The sequence below is a fragment of the Cololabis saira genome, chromosome 22, assembly GCF_033807715.1.
Source record: "Cololabis saira isolate AMF1-May2022 chromosome 22, fColSai1.1, whole genome shotgun sequence".
Taxonomy (NCBI): domain Eukaryota; kingdom Metazoa; phylum Chordata; class Actinopteri; order Beloniformes; family Belonidae; genus Cololabis; species Cololabis saira.
The window spans coordinates 35818395-35841587 of record NC_084608.1 but is presented as its reverse complement, the minus strand read 5'-3'; the positions used below and the strand labels follow the sequence as shown (position 1 = coordinate 35841587).

Below are 23193 nucleotides of genomic sequence, written 5' to 3'. Positions count from 1 at the left end.
AGGTAAAACTGTTACAATCTATACAGATTCCAGAGATGCTTTTGGTTGTGTATATTGTATTTTATAGATTTTATATATATTGTGGGCGAACCGAGCATTTATCTCATCCTCGGAGATAAATGTGGTTAATTGATTGGTGAACTGTTACAAGCCTGTCAACTACCTTCATCTATTGCTTTGTTAAATGTGAAGCCCACACCCAGTCCAACCCTGTTTTCACTAGGCAATGCTTCAGCTGACCATGCAGCAAAAGAAACTGCCAAATTTGGCTTACCTGTCTATGTAAAACTTTGCCCTTCTATACCCGCTAACGACCTGGTTTCTCCTAATGATGTAGCTCTCCTACAAGAAGACTACTGAGGTGAAGAAAAAAACGGATTGTAGCATTCCCATGGTTGTAAAAATGTAAATAATTTGTGGGTCAGCAACGACGGCCGCGTTGTTGCACCCACATCCTTGTACACGTGAATAGTTGATCACAGTTGGCAATCACAGATGAGAAAAAGGGGGAATGTGTCAGATAGTGTTGAAAGACTGATAAGCTCCAAGATTTGCATCCTATAAAAATATTGCAAACATTATCAACACTCCCCCCCACCGTGACTTTTTTTGAAGCTCTGCAAATAGACATTATGTGAGGGATATGAAATTATTCTTGTATGAAAATGTTCATGTATGAAAATGTTTTTGTATGTGCAGAGAATTTTAAACTGGACTTAAATGGACAATGTTGACACCTGTTAACACCCATTAGGAAGCACAAAACTCACGCCTCATGAAAGGATCATGGGTAGACCTATGACCATACAAAGCAATTCAGTTCTGTATATATGAAGAAGATGGACTTCCATGCCATGGATGAATCCATGATATCATTCTGTTGTACTCTAAACTTCTGCTGTTCAGTCAATCCACAGAAAAGTAAAAGCTGTCCAGTCTCTTCTTAGTGGCAAACCATGCCACAACCCGGAGACTGGGTTTGTGTCGGAGAGGGCCTCGGTGGTCCAGGGCTCAGCACGTCCTGCACCACCGACACTCAAGGGTGGGGGGCGCTGGCCTGGTTCCACGCGTCCCACTGCGGGAGCACAGCTCCTCGACCTTGCACCGGAGACCGGCCGATTCCTTCTTCTTTCTGTGGTACCCCGTCGGAGCCATTGAGGGGAGCAACGCGGGCAGGAAAGCCCAGCTCCAACACCCAGGACCTCCACGACCGGTGGAGGAGCTGAGGAGCGGAGGAGCAGCACAGGCCCCGCAGACCCCCACAAGCGAGACAATTATGGTGTAGCATCGAGATGTGACTCCACATACTCTCCTTCTGAAGAACCGCTTGTTAAGCCTAAAACAAGCCAAAAACCACTGCCCGATTCCATTGAGGATTCGGCAAGGACCGCAACAGGGGGCATGCCGATGCTCCCACGGGAGATGGCTGCTCTAGGGATGATGGCCTTGCGGAATCGTGCTGCATTGGACTACTTACTAGCTTCTCAAGGGGAACTTGTGCTGTCATTAAAACTGAATGTTGTACATTTATACCCGCAATGCCACAGTCCAAGAAATAACGCATCACTTGAAAGATATTGCCAAAATGTTACATACACCTGTCATAAGTAGTTTGTTTCATTGGTTTAAAGAACAGTTAGGACACGTTGGTTACTTGATATTTGAATTTGCTTTGTTGGCTTGTTGTTATTTGGTTTCCGACCACATGTCTAAGGTTTACTTGCAAACACATGTATCACTCAAACTATTACTAAAATGATGTACTCCACTGTAAAAAAAAAAAAAAAAAAAAAAAAAAATTGTGAATTGATGAAGCATTTTGACCATTTGGCCCCCCTGCAGGGACACAACGACGCCTTGCAGATTGCTCAAGCCCCCCTTATGCTCATAGACATGCGGGTTCCAGTTCCTGGGGACCCCTGCCGGGACATTGTCACGCAAGGTCCGGCGTTCTGCATCCCTGCCGAGACTTCCAGCCCCCACAGAGACAAAGAACATATACGGACTTCCTGATCCCTCAGGGGTGGTCCTAAAGCTAAAAGTCCCACCTCTCTCACTGGGCTGGTATTCCTGAAACTTCTTGTATAAAAATCTGATTACAACGTCACTCGAGGTCAGCATTTCTACCAGACCTCTGGTCTGTGCAGACGTGCTCACCGCCGGCTCAATAAAACCTCATAAAAAAATCACAAAGCGGACTTCTGAACTGGTTTGATAATATTCTTCAACAATTTGGTGCCGTTGACCCGGATGACAATAGACCTTCGATGGAAACTCCTGTTCCAGAACAACGGCGCAATCAGCGACTCTATCTAAAATTTTAGAGGTTAAGGGATCCACTTACAAAATCCCAAATTATTGTTGCTGAGTTGTTGTCGAAAGTCTGTGAATTGGAGTGCCCGAGAATGGTTGACGTCATCCTGAGATTTTAGGTAAGTCCGCTGTGTGGTTGTGAAGGTTATTTTTATTATTTTGTGTTATTGGGAACGTTATTGTAGAGATGTTTTTAGGAACGCTGGCAATTTCATAACACTTGAATTTGATTGTGTTGTGAGAATGTTCTGCTTCTCCTGCCTTAAGAATCTGACTCTCTCTTCTAAAAAAAGGTTTAATATCTCGGGTAACATTAAAGAGAGAAATGGCCAAGAGCGCCATGGTTGGTCTGGTACCAATAAAAAGATAGTCCAGGGGGACTATTCTTATGCATATGCAGGACGTGGGGTCCGTAAGTGTTGGAACACTGATATATTTGTGAGAAATAGACATACTGTATGTAGAGAAACTGTTTTATTTTATAAGTCGGGATGACACGCTCTCCCAAAATGAGGTATATTTCATTTCTGCAAGAATCGACTTGCTCTTCTTGCACCAACAGGAATGATTTGTATGCTCTGTCAAGTGAAGTTTTTCAGTTCTTTAAATACATGTATGGTAATCACGGTACCGATAGTTTTATTTGTTAGTTTTGTTTGTTACTCAGTTAGTTTTAAATATTGTTAAAATAACTAAAAAGCACTTCAAACTCCCTCAGATTTTTGGAGGGATGAAGGTAGACGCCGTAATGCAGAATCTCAAATAGCTTCGCTTACTGATCAAAATAAAAAGCTGATGGCTAGAAGGATTTAAAAACACAACGCAGACAAAAATGAAATTAGAGAACCAGTTAAATGATAAAATCAAAACCTTTATCCGATGAAACAGATTAAAGAATCAAGTGACGATGACACTTCTGATGACGACTAGATTTTACAAAAATCTGTTGTCTACAAAATTTGGAGCCGAAAGAGAACTAAAATAATAGTAAGAGAATTTAAATAAATACACAAAAATGACTAGAGGAAACAGCTGTTAAACTAATAACTTTGTCACATGATTTGAAAGGCAAAGTACTTGATGCGCAAAGTACTTGATGCTTGTAGAATTCCCTTTAATCCCACAGCTGTTGCCAAAATCACACCGAGCAAGCTCAGACCTTTTATGTCACGAGATCAGGTTGATGGATTCCCTCCAGGGTACATGCAAAATATATATTTGCTAATTGCCCTCAAACAAAGGGTAGGGCTGGATAACGCAAAAAAAAAAATCTGAAATGTATGAAAATACTAATGTCTTTTTCAAAAGTGTTGTCTACACAGGTTGAGCGCTGAGAGGAGGTGGAGAGGAGCCAGCCAATGATTATTCACACCAATCCACATGTCACACACGTCTCAAACAAAGAAAATGGGAACGGCTCCCATTGTGGTGAGGCAAATCAGAGCATCCCAATTTACATAATCTTATCCTGCCTATGGTACCTTCATAATTTAATTGCATGGAAATCTGTCTGTGGCCTACTATAACGTCTCTGAATGCATGTATAACTAATCTCTAACTAGAGGTGTCAAGTAACGAAGTACAAATACCTCATTACCTTACTTAAGTAGAACCTTTGGTTGTGTATGCTTCACTGGAGTAATTATTTTTCAGACGGTTTTTTACTTTTACTCCTTACATTTTCACGCAATTATCTTTACTTTTTACTCCTTACGTTTTGAAAACAGCCTTACTCTATTTCATTTCGGCCTTTAAAAAAACTATCCAGTTAAATTGTGCCATCCGGATAGAGTGAATTTGGTTGTGGTTGGATGAGAAGTATAAACATATTTGGTTTGTATGTGTCTGGTCTCTGAAACACATGTTAATGCTCAATAATGCACATATATGGTTCTTTAATATATTTGCATTATACTAAGATGCATTCATTTTCAATGGCTTTTAGCCTTAATGGTTTTTCCCCGCTTATATTACTTTTACTTTTATACTTTAAGTACTTTTGAAACCAGTACTTTATACTTTTACTTGAGAAAAAAATTAAAAAAATAAATAAATAAATTTTGAGTTGATACTTCAACTTCTACAATACTTCAACTTCTACAGGAGTATTTTTAAACTCTAACATCTACACTTCTACCTGAGTAATGAATGAGAATACTTTTGACACCTCTGTCTTTAACACTCGTCCTGACCTTTCCTGTTTTCTTCACTGACGGCTCTGCTTATAAAAATGGAATACCATACGCAGGTTATACAATTTGTGATAATTCTTAATTGTTGAAAGCGCCCTCCTCCTCCAGCTCCACCCAAGTAGATGAAACTATATACTGATCAAAAGGTAAAACTGTTACAATCTATACAGATTCCAGAGATGCTTTTGGTTGTGTATATTGTATTTTATAGATTTTATATATATTGTGGGCGAACCGAGCATTTATCTCATCCTCGGAGATAAATGTGGTTAATTGATTGGTGAACTGTTACAAGCCTGTCAACTACCTTCATCTATTGCTTTGTTAAATGTGAAGCCCACACCCAGTCCAACCCTGTTTTCACTAGGCAATGCTTCAGCTGACCATGCAGCAAAAGAAACTGCCAAATTTGGCTTACCTGTCTATGTAAAACTTTGCCCTTCTATACCCGCTAACGACCTGGTTTCTCCTAATGATGTAGCTCTCCTACAAGAAGACTACTGAGGTGAAGAAAAAAACGGATTGTAGCATTCCCATGGTTGTAAAAATGTAAATAATTTGTGGGTCAGCAACGACGGCCGCGTTGTTGCACCCACATCCTTGTACACGTGAATAGTTGATCACAGTTGGCAATCACAGATGAGAAAAAGGGGGAATGTGTCAGATAGTGTTGAAAGACTGATAAGCTCCAAGATTTGCATCCTATAAAAATATTGCAAACATTATCAACACTCCCCCCCACCGTGACTTTTTTTGAAGCTCTGCAAATAGACATTATGTGAGGGATATGAAATTATTCTTGTATGAAAATGTTCATGTATGAAAATGTTTTTGTATGTGCAGAGAATTTTAAACTGGACTTAAATGGACAATGTTGACACCTGTTAACACCCATTAGGAAGCACAAAACTCACGCCTCATGAAAGGATCATGGGTAGACCTATGACCATACAAAGCAATTCAGTTCTGTATATATGAAGAAGATGGACTTCCATGCCATGGATGAATCCATGATATCATTCTGTTGTACTCTAAACTTCTGCTGTTCAGTCAATCCACAGAAAAGTAAAAGCTGTCCAGTCTCTTCTTAGTGGCAAACCATGCCACAACCCGGAGACTGGGTTTGTGTCGGAGAGGGCCTCGGTGGTCCAGGGCTCAGCACGTCCTGCACCACCGACACTCAAGGGTGGGGGGCGCTGGCCTGGTTCCACGCGTCCCACTGCGGGAGCACAGCTCCTCGACCTTGCACCGGAGACCGGCCGATTCCTTCTTCTTTCTGTGGTACCCCGTCGGAGCCATTGAGGGGAGCAACGCGGGCAGGAAAGCCCAGCTCCAACACCCAGGACCTCCACGACCGGTGGAGGAGCTGAGGAGCGGAGGAGCAGCACAGGCCCCGCAGACCCCCACAAGCGAGACAATTATGGTGTAGCATCGAGATGTGACTCCACATACTCTCCTTCTGAAGAACCGCTTGTTAAGCCTAAAACAAGCCAAAAACCACTGCCCGATTCCATTGAGGATTCGGCAAGGACCGCAACAGGGGGCATGCCGATGCTCCCACGGGAGATGGCTGCTCTAGGGATGATGGCCTTGCGGAATCGTGCTGCATTGGACTACTTACTAGCTTCTCAAGGGGAACTTGTGCTGTCATTAAAACTGAATGTTGTACATTTATACCCGCAATGCCACAGTCCAAGAAATAACGCATCACTTGAAAGATATTGCCAAAATGTTACATACACCTGTCATAAGTAGTTTGTTTCATTGGTTTAAAGAACAGTTAGGACACGTTGGTTACTTGATATTTGAATTTGCTTTGTTGGCTTGTTGTTATTTGGTTTCCGACCACATGTCTAAGGTTTACTTGCAAACACATGTATCACTCAAACTATTACTAAAATGATGTACTCCACTGTAAAAAAAAAAAAAAAAAAAAAAAAAATTGTGAATTGATGAAGCATTTTGACCATTTGGCCCCCCTGCAGGGACACAACGACGCCTTGCAGATTGCTCAAGCCCCCCTTATGCTCATAGACATGCGGGTTCCAGTTCCTGGGGACCCCTGCCGGGACATTGTCACGCAAGGTCCGGCGTTCTGCATCCCTGCCGAGACTTCCAGCCCCCACAGAGACAAAGAACATATACGGACTTCCTGATCCCTCAGGGGTGGTCCTAAAGCTAAAAGTCCCACCTCTCTCACTGGGCTGGTATTCCTGAAACTTCTTGTATAAAAATCTGATTACAACGTCACTCGAGGTCAGCATTTCTACCAGACCTCTGGTCTGTGCAGACGTGCTCACCGCCGGCTCAATAAAACCTCATAAAAAAATCACAAAGCGGACTTCTGAACTGGTTTGATAATATTCTTCAACACCGGTTGTAGTGACCGGTTATGAAGCGTTTTTCTTTTGAAGATGGTTTCTTGTTTTATATCGTTTTGTGCTTTGCATCGTTTCTCTATTTGCAGCGTTTGATGATGCTGCATTTGTCTTTGTTTTTTGCAGCAGGTTTTCCTGAACTGAGACGCATTAGGCCGTTGCAGAGCGTTTGGTTCTTGACGGCCACCGTAGTTCTGGACCGGGGAGCTGCTGACTGAGAGAGCTGTTGGACGCTTCCATTGTCGAATCCAGCAACACTTTTACTTTACAATATGTTCACATGTGGGACGGTGCACGTGCAGTGAATGTGCAGCAGCGGAGCCGGGGGAGAACGTCTGCTGTAAAGAGATACGGCGGTACGGACAAACCCCGACCTCACAGCGACTACAGCGGTCCATGAAGAACCTTCTGGAGGGAGATGAAGAGTTTCCTGCCAGCTGATCCCCCTCATCATCCTCACCTCTTCCTCTTCTATTTAAAGCGTCTGCAGCTCTCACTCTCACCAGAGTGGGTTTGTGGTCTCCCTGCAGATACCGGTCTCCAGCAGTTCTCCTGGGACTGCTATGCTGGACCGGACCTGTGTCCTTGGACCTGTTTCAGGTCCAGCCCTGATCGCTACGTCTGTCTGAGCTTATCTGTCTGTCTTGGGTTCTGACCCTGGCCCGCTGTTCCTGGATCTGTCTTCTGCCTCACACTAACAGAACTACAGACCGTCCTGGTCTCTGGACCGGTGGCCCGTCCCTGCACGGTCCCCATCTCCCTCTCCTGGTCCCTCTGATTCCTATTTGGATCAATAATGATTTAGATGAGGGTTCTTTACTCCTGGTCAGCCGTCATTCCAGCCCAGTCCCTGAAACCTGAACAACATGTTAGTTTGTTAGCCGTCAGCAGAAACCCGTCTTCCTTCAGGACGTGTGTGGTCTGTGTCTTCAGGGGGGTCTGTCTCCGTCAGAGATGAGCTTTCAGAGAGGATTTAAACATGAATATGTAACTCACTTCTGTCTGGTTCTGTCAGGTTCTGTCTGGACCTGGAGCTGCTTCCTGACAGCAGGAACACACATGTGTGACGGTGAGGTGTGTGTGGTTCTAACAGAACACACATGTGTGACGGTGAGGTGTGTGTGGTTCTAACACACGTGTGTGACGGTGAGGTGTGTGTGGTTCTAACAGAACACACATGTGTGACGGTGAGGTGTGTGTGGTTCTAACAGAACACACATGTGTGGCGGTGAGGTGTGTGTGGTTCTAACAGAACACACATGTGTGACGGTGAGGTGTGTGTGGTTCTAACAGAACACACATGTGTGACGGTGAGGTGTGTGTGGTTCTAACACACATGTGTGACGGTGAGGTGTGTGTGGTTCTAACAGAACACACATGTGTGACGGTGAGGTGTGTGTGGTTCTAACAGAACACACATGTGTGACGGTGAGGTGTGTGTGGTTCTAACAGAACACACATGTGTGACGGTGAGGTGTGTGTGGTTCTAACAGAAGAACACACATGTGTGACAGTGAGGTGTGTGTGGTTCTAACAGAACACACATGTGTGACGGTGAGGTGTGTGTGGTTCTAACAGAAGAACACACATGTGTGACGGTGAGGTGTGTGTGGTTCTAACAGAACACACATGTGTGACGGTGAGGTGTGTGTGGTTCTAACACACATGTGTGACGGTGAGGTGTGTGTGGTTCTAACACACATGTGTGACGGTGAGGTGTGTGTGGTTCTACCAGAACACACATGTGTGACGGTGAGGTGTGTGTGGTTCTACCAGAACACACATGTGTGACGGTGAGGTGTGTGTGGTTCTAACAGAACACACATGTGTGACGGTGAGGTGTGTGTGGTTCTAACAGAACACACATGTGTGACGGCGAGGTGAGTGTGGTTCTAACACACATGTGTGACGGTGAGGTGTGTGTGGTTCTAACAGAACACACATGGATCACAGCAGGTTTCACATGAAATGTGAGTGAATGATGAAGAAGCAGCAGGAGGTTCAGACGATCAACACCTGAAACTCCTTCACCTGGACTGAAGGAGTCTTCTCTGTTTGAGGAAACCAAAACCTCCAAGAAAACTCCAAAAGCTCCAGTCAGAACCGACCTGAGAGTCTGCAGCTGGTAGTGTGGACTCTGCAGCAGACCAGACAGCTGCTCCACATCTGCAGCCTGCAGCTTGTAGTTGAATCTCAGGTCCAGATGTTTCAGATGGGAGGGGTTGGACTTCAGAGCTGAGACCAGAGAAGAACAGCTGATCCCTGACAGATCACAGCACTGCAAGCTGCACAAAGACACCAGAGAAGAAGAACCAGATCAGTCTGATGGTCAGTGTGGATCAGCAGGAGATCAGCCTGATGGTCAGTGTGGATCAGCAGGAGATCAGTCTGATGGTCAGTGTGGATCAGCAGGAGAGCAGTCTGATGGTCAGTGTGGATCAGCAGGAGATCAGCCTGATGGTCAGTGTGGATCAGCAGGAGATCAGTCTGATGGTCAGTGTGGATCAGCAGGAGATCAGTCTGATGGTCAGTGTGGATCAGCAGGAGATCAGTCTGATGGTCAGTGTGGATCAGCAGGAGATCAGTCTGATGGTCAGTGTGGATCAGCAGGAGATCAGCCTGATCTGCAGGTTAGTGTCAACACAACTTTCACATCAGATTCATCTGAACACAAAACTAAAACATGTCTGACCCCAGAGTCTCCAGTCTGCAGTCTGGACTCTCCAGGAAACCACACAGATGTTTCACTCCTGAATCCTGCAGGTGGTTCCAGCTCAGGTCCAGATGTTTCAGATGTTTCAGGAGGGAGGGGTTGGACTTCAGAGCTGAGACCAGAGAAGAACAGCTGATCTCTGACAACACGCAGCCCTCCAACCTGAATGAAGAAGAAACAGCTGATGACTTCTGTAACCGTGTTGAAATAAATGTTTCAGAAAACATATTAGTGTAAATAAGTTCATAGTTAAACAGCTCTGAAGTTGAAATGTTAAGAAGTCCTTGACCAGCAATAATGTTTTGGTATTGTTCACTAAGTCAGTGATTCTGAACCATATCCACATTTGGGCTGCGAGCGCCATCTAGTGGGCCGCAAAAAAAAAATATCAGTTTTGTACGGACTAGAATATCTTCCGTTACCAAGGAAACTGAGTTATGGAGTAACTACAGTATATATGGACTTCGCGGAGGCAAACCGGCCCGCGTCGTCCATATATTTCTGATAATGTTCACCTCGTCGGGCATTATCCCTTACACATTCTATTCTATTCTATTTTGGACAGAACTTTTAGAGCCAGTTCCATCTTTGGAGGATGATAAGTGGATAAATGTGGAAACATCTCCAGTGGACTGACCTCAGAGTCTCCAGTCTACAGTTTGGACTCTCCAGTCCACCAGACAGAACCTTAACTCCTGAATCCTCCAGGCGGTTCTGACTCAGGTCCAGTTCTGTCAGATGGGAGGGGTTGGACTTCAGAGCGGACGCAACAACTTCACAGTGAGTCTCTGAGAGCCAACAACCAACAAATCTGTGATGAGAGAAAACATGATGTCAGTTGTAATAAAGTCTGATTTAAAGCCAGACTGATCCACAGGAGTTACAGGACGGTGCAGGAGATCACAGAACCAGAGTTACTAGAATTAAAGTCACGTACCAAGTACAACTGTGTCCACATAAAACTATTGTAGGTTTACAACTCTGAGCCGTTTAAACTTGTAAACTTCTTCAATAGGGGAGTAACAATATATAATTTCACGATACAAAAACGTCACCATACGTGTCGTGGAGGTGACAAACTGTAGCTGATATTGGGTTATTAATATTAATCTATTGTGTTTACTAGTAACATCCTATTGGTGCAGCGGGATCACGTGACGACCTCGACCCGCCGACCAAAATCTGACTACGCTCTAGAAACTAGTACCGTTTTACCAAAATCTGACTACGCTCTAGAAACTAGTACCGTTTTACCAAAATCTGACTACGCTCAGAAGAAACTAGTACCGTTTTACCAAAATCTGACTACGCTCAGAAGAAACTAGTACCGTTTTACCAAAATCTGACTACGCTCAGAAGAAACTAGTACCGTTTTAACAAAATCTGACTACGCTCTAGAAACTAGGACCGTTTTTGGTCCCGATCACGGGACTCTTGGGGGTTTTGAGCTCTGAACTTTTACTGATGTAAGGCTGGTGTAGAGTTAAGCCTTACCTTATTAAATTAAACCTTTTACTGATGTAAGGCTGGTGTAGAGTTAAGCCTTACCTTATTAAATTAAACCTTTTTGGGGTGGTGAGTAGGATAAACACGGGGAAACTTCTGCTGAGTTCCAGAGTACTTTAATGTCCCTCAACAGTGTAGGATTTTAGAACATCAACACAGCAGCTAGTGCCGTACTGTGGCGTATCACTCCGCCCAATATAAAACAGACTAATCACTACAGATAAACTGACTAGTGTCATTATAGTCCCTGATTTACATCAGAATATAAAGAATATATTTATAAAATAATGAAATAACCTTCTTAACAAAAATAAATCTCCTCTAACACTTATAAGGTGAGCATGAATCAATGTTTTTTCTGATGTAAAGATTGTGTCGTCCCCGACGGTGTGAGGATGAAACGATACCGGGGTTCAACCTTACGGCCTCAGGCTGGAGCAGGTGAAGCTCTGAGCTCTGGTACAAGATCAATAACTGTCATGTGGGACTTTTCATATTTTATTTATTTACCTTTATTTATTTATTTAATTTTAGTTGTTACATTTCTGGAAAAGAAAAAAGTCAAGTCATACATGAGAGAAACTATTCAGTTTGTGTCTAAATATTTGTACTTGTATGAAACTGAAGATCATAATGCAAACCTGACATTTACTTTTAGTTCAGTTTGTGGAAAATGGTTGGCCTGGCTTTCTCTTTAAAACTTAAACAGTTATAAAGCGTTACAAACTGTAACAATAGTGCAAACGTATTGTTTTGTATTTTGTGTCTTTCAAATAAAAGACCATTTTTTCCAGTCATATGTTCCTCATTCAAGGTTGTTAAAAAAATACTGCTATAATATCGTATCGTATCGTTATCGTGACCTCAATATGGTGTATCGTACCGTATCGTGAGATTAGTGTATTGTTACACCTCTATTCTTCAATAATCTCAATGAAAATGTCTGATGTGATGAGTTCTCTGTAAAACTGTCTGTAAGTTCACATCAACAAAACTCCCCGGTGGTTCTGATGTTTCATCTTTCTCCGTTACATAGATTCATCTCTGAGCAGCAGAAACATCAACTAGATCAGGGATCAGCAACCCGCAGCTCTAGAGCCACATGCGGCTCTTTAGCGCCGCCCTAGTGGCTCCTGGAGCTTTTTCAAAAATGTTTGACCTTTTTTTCCCTTTTTTTTTCCTTTTTAATCTCGACATTTCAACTTTTTTCTCAACATTTTGACTTTTTTCTCAAAATTTTAACTTTTTTCTCAACATTTCAACTTTTTTCTCAACATTTCGACTTTTTTCTCAACATTTCGACTTTTTTCTCGAGATTGTACTTCAACATTAATCTCGACATTTCGACTTTTTTTTTCTCGTTTTTTTTATTTTTTCCTTTTTTATTCTTTTTTTTCCTTTTTTCATCTCGACATTTTGACTTTTTTCTTAGAAATTTTGACTTTTGGATATACATTCTCAATGTAACATTGTATTTTTATATTCTTTGTGAAAAATAATAAAAAAGATTTGAAACAGAAATTTTGACTTTTTTCTCAACATTTCGACTTTTTTCTCGAGATTGTACTTCAACAATAATCTCGAGTGCATAATGAAAAAAAAATCTTCCCCCAGTTATAACTAGATACATGCAGCATGTGTTGCCTTCATTCTAAGGCTTATAAAATACATTTTTTGCGGCTCCAGACATATTTGTTTTTTGCGTTTTTGGTCCAATATGGCTCTTTCAACATTTTGGGTTGCCAACCCCTGAACTAGATCAAGTGTTTGAAACATGAACCTCTGGTTGACGTGACTTGAGGTGAACCAGAATAAAACAAACACATCCGACTTCAAAAGTTTACATTTTCAAGATCAAAACCAGATTTGAAAAAGTGAACTGCTAACTGATGGTGTTATTGATCCATCTGGACTCACCGAGCCTTTCTGCAGTTCCTCACAGCTGGAATCAGTCTCCGTCGACCCCATGATGGTCTTGTCTTGTACTTGTTCATGTCCAACTCATCCAGAACCTCCTCCGACATCTGCAGCATGTAGGCCAGAGCTGAACACTGGATCCCAGAGAGTTTCTGCTCTGATCTGTTCTCTGACTTCAGGAACTCTTGGATCTGCTGATGAACTGAGAGGTCGTTCATCTCCATCAGACACTGGAACATGTTGATGTTTCTGTCAGGAGAGATTTCATCAGTGCTCATCTCCTTCAGGTTGTTGATGACTCTCTGGATGGTTTCTGGATCGTTCTCCGTCTGGTTCAGCAGAACTCCTAACAGTCTCTGGTTGGACTCCACAGAAAGACCATGAAGGAAGCGGACAAACAGGTCCAGGTGGCCATTTTCACTCTCCAGGGATTTCTGCATGACTCTCTTCAGGAAGTCATCCAGAGATGAGTATCTGTACTTTCCTGAGTATCTGTAGTCTTCTCCCAGGAAGTTCTCCAGCACACGTGTGTTTCTGGTGGAGCAACAGTGGAGCACGTAGACTGCAGCCAGGAACTCCTGGATGCTCAGATGAACAAAGCAGTAGACGGGTTTCTGGAAGACCTCACACTCTCTCCTGAAGATCTGGGTACAAACTCCTGAGTACACCGAGGCCTCTGGGACATCAAGACCACACTGCTCCAGGTCTTCTTGGTAGAAAATGATGTTTCCTTTCTCCAGATGTTCAAACGCCAGCCTCCCCAGCTTCAGGAGAAGGTCCCTGTCAGCCTCCATCAGCTCCTGTGGACTCGTCTCACGTCCCTCCTGGTACTTGTTCTTCTTCCTCTTGGTCTGGACCAGCAGGAAGTGGGAGAACATGTCAGTCAGGGTCTTGGGCAGCTCTCCTCTCTGCTCTGTGGTCAACATGTGGTCCAGAACTGTAGCAGTGATCCAGCAGAAGACCGGGAGTTGACACATGATGTGGAGGGTTCTGGATGTCTTCATGTGGGAGACGATGCTGCTGGACCGCTCTTCATCCCTGAACCTCCTCCTGAAGTATTCCTCCTTCTGGCCGTCGGTGAAGCCTCGTACTTCTGTCACCCTGTCCACGTGTTTGTGAGGGATCTGATTGGCTGCTGCAGGTCTGGAAGTGATCCAGATGAGAGCTGAGGGAAGCAGGTTCCCCTGGATGAGGTTGGTCAGCAGCACGTTGACCGATGAGCTCTGTGTGACGTCAGACACCACCGGACCCTTGTTGAAGTCCAGGGAACGTCTGCTTTCATCCAGGCCGTCAAAGATGAACAACGGTTTCCCAGCAGCCAGCTGCTCTGCTGTGAGCTTCTGTAACGATGGATGGAAAACCTGGATCAGCCTGAGAAGACTGAGCTGCTCATCTCCGATCAGGTGCAGCTCCCTGAACGAGAGCAGAATCACCACGGTGACGTCTTGGTTCTCCGAGCCCTCGGCCCAGTCCAGAGAGAACTTCTGAACCGAGAAGGTTTTCCCAGCGCCAGCGACGCCGTTGGTCAGAACCACTCTGATGGCTCCATGTTGGCCAGGTAAGGCTTTAAAGATGTCCTGGCACCTGATTGGAGCGTCATGGAGGCTCTTCCTCCTGGGAGCTGTCTCCAGCTGCCTCACCTCATGTCGGGTATCAACCTCTTCACTCAGTCCCTCTGTGATGAAGAGCTCTGTGTAGATCCTGTTGAGGGGGGTTCTACTTCCTGGTTCATCAGTTCCTTCAGTCACATGTTCACATCTGCTCCTCAGACTGGTCTTGTGTTCATCTAGGACCTCCTGCAGACCGGCATCTGCTGAAAGACAAGAAGAACTCTGAAACTACAGAACAAAAGTCTTTCCAGTTGTCAGAAATGATTCCATCAGCAGACAGAAGTTCAGTCTTACCTGGTACAGTTCTGCTCTGACTGGACGGCTGCTCCTCCACACCAACCCCTCTCCTCTTCCTCCCTCTGTGAACACATGTCTTCATCACTAAAGTCATTTCTGACTGTTGTAGAAAAACATTCAGATGAGTCAACAGTGTCCAGAAGCTCAGGTGGTCTCAGAGAGTAAAAGTGTGGCTGCTTTTCTGTTTGAATTCAGCCTCCAGACGGGAATAAAACTGATGCTTCTGGAAGAGCACATTCATTTATTTATGTGTATATGTTTTACATTCATACGTTTATGTGTATGCCAGTAGTGGAAGAAAGAAAAACACCAGAAAAAACAAGGAAAACCAGTTTGCCCGGGCCAGATATTAGGATCCAGGATCGGTTTCCCTTTTCTTCTTCCACTTATTCTTTAAGTGTTTTTTCATCCGTTAATGCGGCCCGGACCGTAACGTGTTCCCAGGCATGGCAGACACCGACACGTGCGTCTCCATCGTGCCTTCCATGGCTGTTACTTTTCTCCGTCAATAGTGTTACCGTGGCAATGCTAGACGGCAGAAAGTGGAGAAAATGGCAAAGATTCCTTCCTAATTTGCTCGGCCGTACTTTATCGCAGAAGCATCATTCAAACGTTCAAAGACTCTTTAGATATTATTTTTGAGTTTGTACATTCCTCCTCTTTAATCAATAAAGAAGAAACAGCAGATTTTCCTTGTCTTGGTTTTTCCAGCCTCATAAAGGATGGATTTTCCATCTTCTTCCACTTGGACCGTGATCTGACAAAAGCACCCGGGGCTTTGTTAAGGTCCAACTGCTCTGATTGAGTCTGAGTATTTGAGATTCCTACTTTATCTTCTTCCCCCCGATTCTGACTAGAGTAATAATGGAGCAATGTTTTCATCCGTTTACCAAAAGCAACAGAGAGTTTTCTTGTAGATATTCCCATGTTTGTATTTGGGAAAGGTTGGTACTATTATTAATGTCTAACATCAATTCTTTGATTTTCATTCTTTAAGAGGGATGATTGAACTTCCAATGATCTTTCCTTTTCCTGGAGAGTCTGATTTGAAAGTGTCTTATTCCCCAGTATAGAAACAGTGGAAGTGACTTTAAACTGCATCATGAACCAGAAACTAACCAGTCAATTGTCCCTTTAGCATTCCCATCAGGTTTTAACGTGTAAACTGTGTTGTGTGAGGATTGCTGGCTCTCCACACGTCCAACAACCATCCTCATTCTTAAAATGATCAATAATAGTGTTGGGTAGCACTGTGAATACTTAGAGGTCCATCTATCTAACCATTCACCTGGACCCACATTACATATATAAAATAAAAGGTTTATTCATATAGAAGTAGAACAATGGGAGGTATGAAAGGATCAATTTTAGTTTAGAAAGAAATATTAAAACCAGATCACATGTAATTATATGAAAGTTGATTTCTGTTGTTTAATAATCTTATTGATTTATTTAATCTATATATTAATAACTATCAAAACATCTTTAACTGATAGTTTTTAATGTCATCAACGAGTCACCATGGTTTGTCCAGTAGAGCGAGTTTCTTGCTGGCGGCTCATAATACATGAGAGCAGGAAGCAGCAGCTTCTGTCTGTTTTACTTGTGTCAAACCTTTACATGAATTAATGCCTTACATTTGTAACGGGAAATAAAAGGTTTATTAATATAGAAAGAGAACAATAGGAGGTGTGATACGATTGAATCTAGTTTATGAATGAAAAATGTATTAAAACTAAATCAAATGCAATTATATGGAAGTTTATGTTGTTTTATATTTGTATCTAATCTATCTATTTATTACTAACAAAACATGTGTGAGTGATTAGTTTTTAATGTGATGAAGGAGAACTAGAGTCCTAAAATATAAAATATAAAATATATATTTATGTTTATGTTCATGTTCTGGATCTCTGGAAAGCGTCTAGAGACAACATCTGTTGTATTAGACGCTATATAAATAAAATTGAATTGAATTTAATTTAATTAAAACTGCTGCTGAAACTGCTGAACACAGAAGACTCTGTGGTGGAAAAACAGGAACCAGAAGGAAAAAGTGATGTTTGAAGAAACTAAATCATCAAATAAACCACCATGGACAGAAAATATAAAGTCATGATGAGTCCTAGAATCAGTTAACAGCAGTTTTCTTACTCTGTGTCTGAGGGTCCAGGTTCTTTACTGAAGTCTGGAGGATATTCTTTGGACCGGTCACTCTTCATAGACGGACTGATGGATCCTGGAGACTCTGGTCTCCGACTGCGGTACCGACCTCTGCAAACACAAATTCACATCAGTCACTGATAATATTGCTGATGAGCACTGAAGAAGATCTACAGCAGGGTCTCCAACTCTGGTCCTGACAGCCACAGTCCTGCATGTGTTAGATGTTTCCTGCTTCAGGATTGTCCACCCCTGATCTGGTCTGTATCCAGTCCTGGAGCAGATTACTGCTTTCCTCTCCTCCTGACATCAGAGCTCATGTTTCCTCTGCAGGAACCTTCCACAGGGATGAGGGATCTGAGGACATTCCTGCTTCCTGACCCTCTGAACATCTCACTGATTCAAACTCAACACTTCCTGAATTCAACTGAAATTCTTTTGTTGATGACAAAATAAGATGAATCCATTTACAGTTTTTGTGCAGCGATTTAACATCAAACTGTCCTCCCTCCAAAACCTGTAAAATGTTGAATAAAACTTGTTTTGATCAGAAACAACAATTCCAGGTTCCGGTGGGATGAGGAGGATGTAGGACGTGTTCCGCCGAGGCTCCGCTGGAATGTGACTTTTTTTACACTTTTATATCACACTTCTTAATTCTTTTTGCCGGTATTTAGCCCCAACATTAAAGCTTTTCACTACCTGTAAAGGTTTGGGCTCACGGGCGCTCTATGGGCCTGATTTACTAAAGGTTTGCGTGCGTAAAAACCTGTGCAAACTTGACAGCAACCGCAAACCAATGTGCGAACTGATCTACTAACAGCTTGCAAAGACGACTGCGTCTCTGAAATCTGCAGAATAGCACACGCAATCCATTTAGTACTTTTGCCCTGATGAATAATCAATATGGGGCGTAGCCGCCAGAAAGCGCTAAATACTGGGAGGGGAAAATGCAAATTGGTCCATTTACCACACGCAATGAGATTTACCAAGCCTGAAAGTAATTGCGCGTATTGTGATTGCATCTGTATTTAATAAGTTCGAAAGGAAGGTGCTAATCTGCTGCTGCTGTTATTGTGGCAAGGAGGCGACATCCAAAATCAAAGAATACGCAGAGAGAGAGTCTTTATTCTGCTGCATGCTATTTTAAAAATGGTTGCACAAGTTTTATTAAAGGCCACTTTTTCTTTAGTTCTTCGCCACCTTCTCTTATTGTGCCCCCCTCCACTCGTCCACAAGCAGGCCAAGCCTTTGTGCCAAACTTTGTATTTTATTGATTATTTATCTTATTGAACGTGAAATCATCCTTCGTAAATTACATTTAATTAAAACCCGTGCTTATTAATCACAAAACACAGGTTAAACATCATGACCAAATCCGCTCCGACCCGCTGTGTCAGTATCAGCGCAGACAGACTGCAGCTTCGCCTGAATTATGGTTCTGCGTTAAATCGAGGGCGTAGCCGACGGCGTAGGGTCGCGGTGCGGTGTGCGTCGTCGCGTACCCTACGCCGTCGTTTCTGCGTTAGTGTAACGCAGAACCATAAATCAGGCTTTAGTGTGCGCTCTGTGCGCTGTTCTGAACACTTCTCTTCTTTCGGCCATATGATCGTCCCGTCTGTCACACATTTACTGTCAGTGTTTGCTATATAATATATAATATTTGCAATATACTGTGGACATCTGAATAAAAACTTAACTCATAAATAGATTGAATCAAAGCGCTCTCCAGCTCTGCGTCTGATTGTCTTTTTCTCCTCAGATCATGCCGAGCACCGCTGGGTCACGCAAACCCGACCAATTCAATATTAAAATCAAATTCAGTCCTGTGGCCCGTTTTTCTATTTCGTATTTTTGATCTGTGCCCAAAATTGAAATATGAAAAACCAGCCGTTTTTCCGTTATTTGTGTTATAATAAAAAACTAATAACAACATAACCAGTCACTTTTTCATGTTTTGGTTTTTGATTGGCAATAGAAAATGGAAAGAACGAATGATACACGGATTCATCCAGACTCTCCATGGCGCAAAGTTTGCGCTCGCAAACCGTAAGACACGCAACACCTCATTTAAATACTGCGGTTTGCACCTGTTATCAATTGCGCACGCAATCTTAGTTGATCACCCGCAAAACACACAACAACAGCACGCGCAAACTTTTTCAGTGCACACGCAATTTAGTACTCTTTATTTAGGTCGGATCTTAGTAAATCGGGCCCTATGATGGCAAACCGAGGGAGAGGCGACGCAGCAGCTCCGGCTATCACCTGAACCGGAAGCCCCAGATCAGCCAGATGCAAATGCTGCCTTGATACTGGACATGAGGGACATGATGGACCAGATGTCTCCTTGATACTGAACATGGGGGACATGATGGACCAGATGTCTCCTTGATACTGGACATGAGGGACATGATGGACCAGATGTCTCCTTGATACTGGACATGAGGGACATGATGGACCAGATGTCTCCTTGATACTGGACATGAGGGACATGATGGACCAGATGTCTCCTTGATACTGGACATGAGGGACATGATGGACCAGATGTCTCCTTGATACTGGACATGAGGGACATGATGGACCAGATGTCTCCTTGATACTGGACATGAGGGACATGATGGACCAGATGTCTCCTTGATACTGAACATGAGGGACATGATGGACCAAATGTCTCCTTGATACTGGACATGAGGGACATGATGGACCAAATGTCTCCTTGATACTGGACATGGGGGACATGATGGACCAGATGAGCTGGGACGTCCTCAGTAAGTTGGAACCAGCATCTCAGCAGCAGTAAAAGAGAGATGGTGGAGCTCCGGAGCCTTTGAGAACAAACTGGCCTCAAATCAATGAAAAATGTATTAAAACTAAATCACATGCAAATATCGGGCTGCTCGGCGGTGCACTGGGTTAAGCAAGCGGCTCATATACTGAGACTACAGTCCTCCTGCAGCGGCCGCAGGTTTGAATCCCGGCCTGCACCTTTGCTGCATGTCATCCCCATTCTCTCTCTCTACCCCCTTCCTGTCTGCACCTTCAATAAAGGGCCACTAGAGCCCAAAACCATCCATCCATCCATCCATCCATCCATCCATCCATCCATCCATTATCTATACCCGCTTTATCCTTTGCAGGGTCACGGGGGTCTGCTGGAGCCTATCACAGCTAATTTTTCAGGCGAGAGGCAGGAGTTCAACCTGGAAAGGTCGCCAGTCCATCGCAGGCCCAAAAAATTCTTTAGAAAAAAATTAAATTACTAAGTCACATGCAATTATATGGCCGATCTGGAGAGTTGGTTTCATCCTGAACCAAACTCTGCTCTCTGAACCAGCAGGACCACATGGTTGAGGAACACAGAAGACTCCGTGGTGGAAAAACAGGAACCAGAAGGAAAAAGTGATGTTTGAAGAAACTAAATCATCAAATAAACCACCATGGACAGAAAATATAAAGTCATGATGAGTCCTAGAATCAGTTAACAGCAGTTTTCTTACTCTGTGTCTGAGGGTCCAGGTTCTTTACTGAAGTCTGGAGGAGGATCTTTGGACCAGTCACTCCTCATAGACGGACTGATGGATCCTGGAGACTCTGGTCTCTCCTCCTCTTCCTCCACACAATCATCCATCTTCTGGACTTCAGTCATTCAGAGACATGAACCACAAACACCCACCATCTTTGAATCTGTAGACAGAAACTTTATTAGAACACGACTAAGTCATGAAATCAATGTAACAACTTTCCCTGAAGGACTTTGTCCAAACTGGTGAGGAGGAAGAAAGAGGTTTTACTGATACTGACGATGAGACAGACCTGAAGCTGAGTCTCCTCTAACCTGACGCCAACATTTCTGTCCAGGTGGGATCTGTGAAGCCGAGTCTTCACCTGGAGAAGATATTTTCTGTTTCATTAAACACTCAAAGAAAGACTGATGAAGTCATCCAGGAAACCACTTCTTCACTGATTCTCACTAAAGAGCCCCAACCTGAACGTTACCTGCTCCTGTTCAGTTTTCTACACAAAAACATCCCTTTATTTCTCTGAGATCATAAAACAACAGTTTTCAGGAAACAGTCGGACTTCAGATGTTGGTTAGTTTAACCATGAATCCTACTTTGTTAGCTCAACGCTAACTTCCTTCTTTGTTCGGTAAACAACCCCCTGAACGACTCGCTGAGAAACAGACTTACAAAGAACCATTGTGTTAAAGACAGACAGACAGTTTTGGGATTGATTGATGGCGGATGAGTGAACGCTGGCGCGACTGGCTGCCGCTGCTCACCTGCACTTCTAAATTTATTTGTCTTTTCGCTGTCTCACGACCCACATCTGACTGTGCATCTGTGGTCACTCGGGTAAAAGTCCTCTACTTACTCGTAACGACTAAACGGCTCGATTGTCACTCCTACGTGGCTGTGTTTGCAACGCTTGCTCACCTGCTCTGCTCCGGCGGCCACCGAGCCCCATCAGGACCTGCTCACCTCGCGTTGCCCAAGACGAGTCCCCACCAACAATGTGGTCTGACGGGATCTACATCTGGTCCGTGCTTGCCTGGATTCTCCTGTTGCTCGCTCGCCAGCCCGTGACTGGACTGCTCCAGTACTCAGCGGTGGAGCTCCTGAGACTGCGCTTCCATCTGCGCGAGCCTCCGCCGACTGGACTGCACCTCCACCCGGACATCACCTTCCTGCCCAAGCGGAGATACATCCACCGGGGGTCCCGCCGGTGCTTCCGAGAGGATTCCTCGAACTCAATTAAGTCCATTTGGTCCAACTCCCGTCGCTCCCCACTCTACACCGGCCGATCTGCCAACCACAGCGTCCTAGCCAGCCTAGCCCGGTCGGCTAATTCAGCTGTCAAGCGCGGCACCGCCGCTGTCAACTTCGGTCTTCTAAACATCCGCTCACTCACCAACAAGGGGCATCTCATCCAGGATCTCCTCAGCGACCGTAAGTTTGATTTAATTTGTCTAACTGAGACATGGCAACAGCCCAATGACTTTTCCCAACTCAACGACGCAACGCCTCCGGGGTTTGTTTACATCTGTCAACCCCGCTGTACCGGGCGGGGAGGAGGTCTCGCGATAATTTACCGCGAGACCTTGAAAGTCTCGCCGCTGTCTGTCCCTGCCTTCAGCTCCTTTGAATCCACAGTATGTCAACTGTCTGGACCCACTCCCACAACCATTGCAACCGTTTACCGCCCCCCGAAACCAAATGGCGAGTTCTTAAATGACTTTGCTGCTTTTCTCACACACCTTTCCACTCTCTCACCAAACACAATATTGCTGGGAGATTTTAACATACACATGGACAATATAAACCATCCTCTCACAAAAGACTTTACATCCTGTCTTGAGAGCTCTGGATTTCAGCAGCACACCCACTTCTCCACACACTCCAAAGGACACATTTTGGATTTAATTTGCTGCTCTGGTGTCACCCCTTCTGACTGTGCTGCAGCTGAACTCCCCATCACCGACCACTTCCTCCTCTCATTCAACATCGATCTCACTCTGTCCACCACTAAGTCCCCACGTCTCATCTCCTTCCGAAATATTAAGGACATAAATCTGGATTCTTTCTCCTCTAGTGTCGACAACTTCTTGGACTTTGCAGATTTAACCACCCCTGAACAGCTGGTTTCATATTACAATACAGGACTCCATGATATTCTCGACTCTCTCGCTCCACTAAAAACCAGATCTGTTTCTTTCACCCTTTCTGCTCCCTGGTTTACGCCTGACCTTCGGCTCATGAAAGCCAAAGGCAGACAGCTCGAACGGCTTCGCAATAAGACTGGTCTGTCTGTCCACAAAGAAATGTACAAAGATCACCTTATACATTACCGGGACTGTATTACCAAATCCAAATCAAACTACTACTCCAGCATAATCTGTTCAAACGCAGGCAACACCAAGTCACTGTTTTCAATATTCAACAATATCACCCGTTCCCCAGTCTCTATACCACCCCATCTCTACTCAACTGCCTTCTGTAACTCTCTACTGTCTTTCTTCAACACCAAAATCCTGCAAATCCACCAGGACCTTGGTTCTACCTCCCTCAGCGTCACTTCCGATCTCCACCCGCCCACCCACC

General features: G+C 44.0%; 2 protein-coding genes and 1 pseudogene across 20 annotated transcripts in view; 1 reads left to right on the top strand and 2 right to left on the bottom strand.

Annotated features, from left to right (window-relative positions):
* The window catches only part of LOC133423113 (NACHT, LRR and PYD domains-containing protein 14-like), a 485953-nt gene that overhangs the window by 111852 nt on the left and 350908 nt on the right, over positions 1-23193 (top strand). The gene's annotated exons all lie outside the window — the stretch shown is intronic.
* Positions 1-23193, bottom strand: part of LOC133423111 (NACHT, LRR and PYD domains-containing protein 14-like) — a 285843-nt gene that overhangs the window by 16349 nt on the left and 246301 nt on the right. For 16 of the 17 annotated variants that reach the window (XR_009770795.1, XM_061713239.1, XM_061713231.1 and 13 more), the window contains 2 exons: positions 9576-9758; positions 8992-9168 (listed from right to left, as the gene is read on the bottom strand). Coding sequence is in view for 16 of the 17 variants with exons in the window: in XM_061713239.1 (XP_061569223.1) it covers positions 8992-9168; positions 9576-9758 (360 nt within the window). In the remaining variant the exon portion in view is untranslated. The remainder of the gene's footprint in view (positions 1-8991; positions 9169-9575; positions 9759-23193) is intronic. The other variant, XM_061713241.1, reaches the window with a different exon arrangement.
* On the bottom strand, positions 10272-22935 carry LOC133423130 (protein NLRC3-like; annotated as a pseudogene).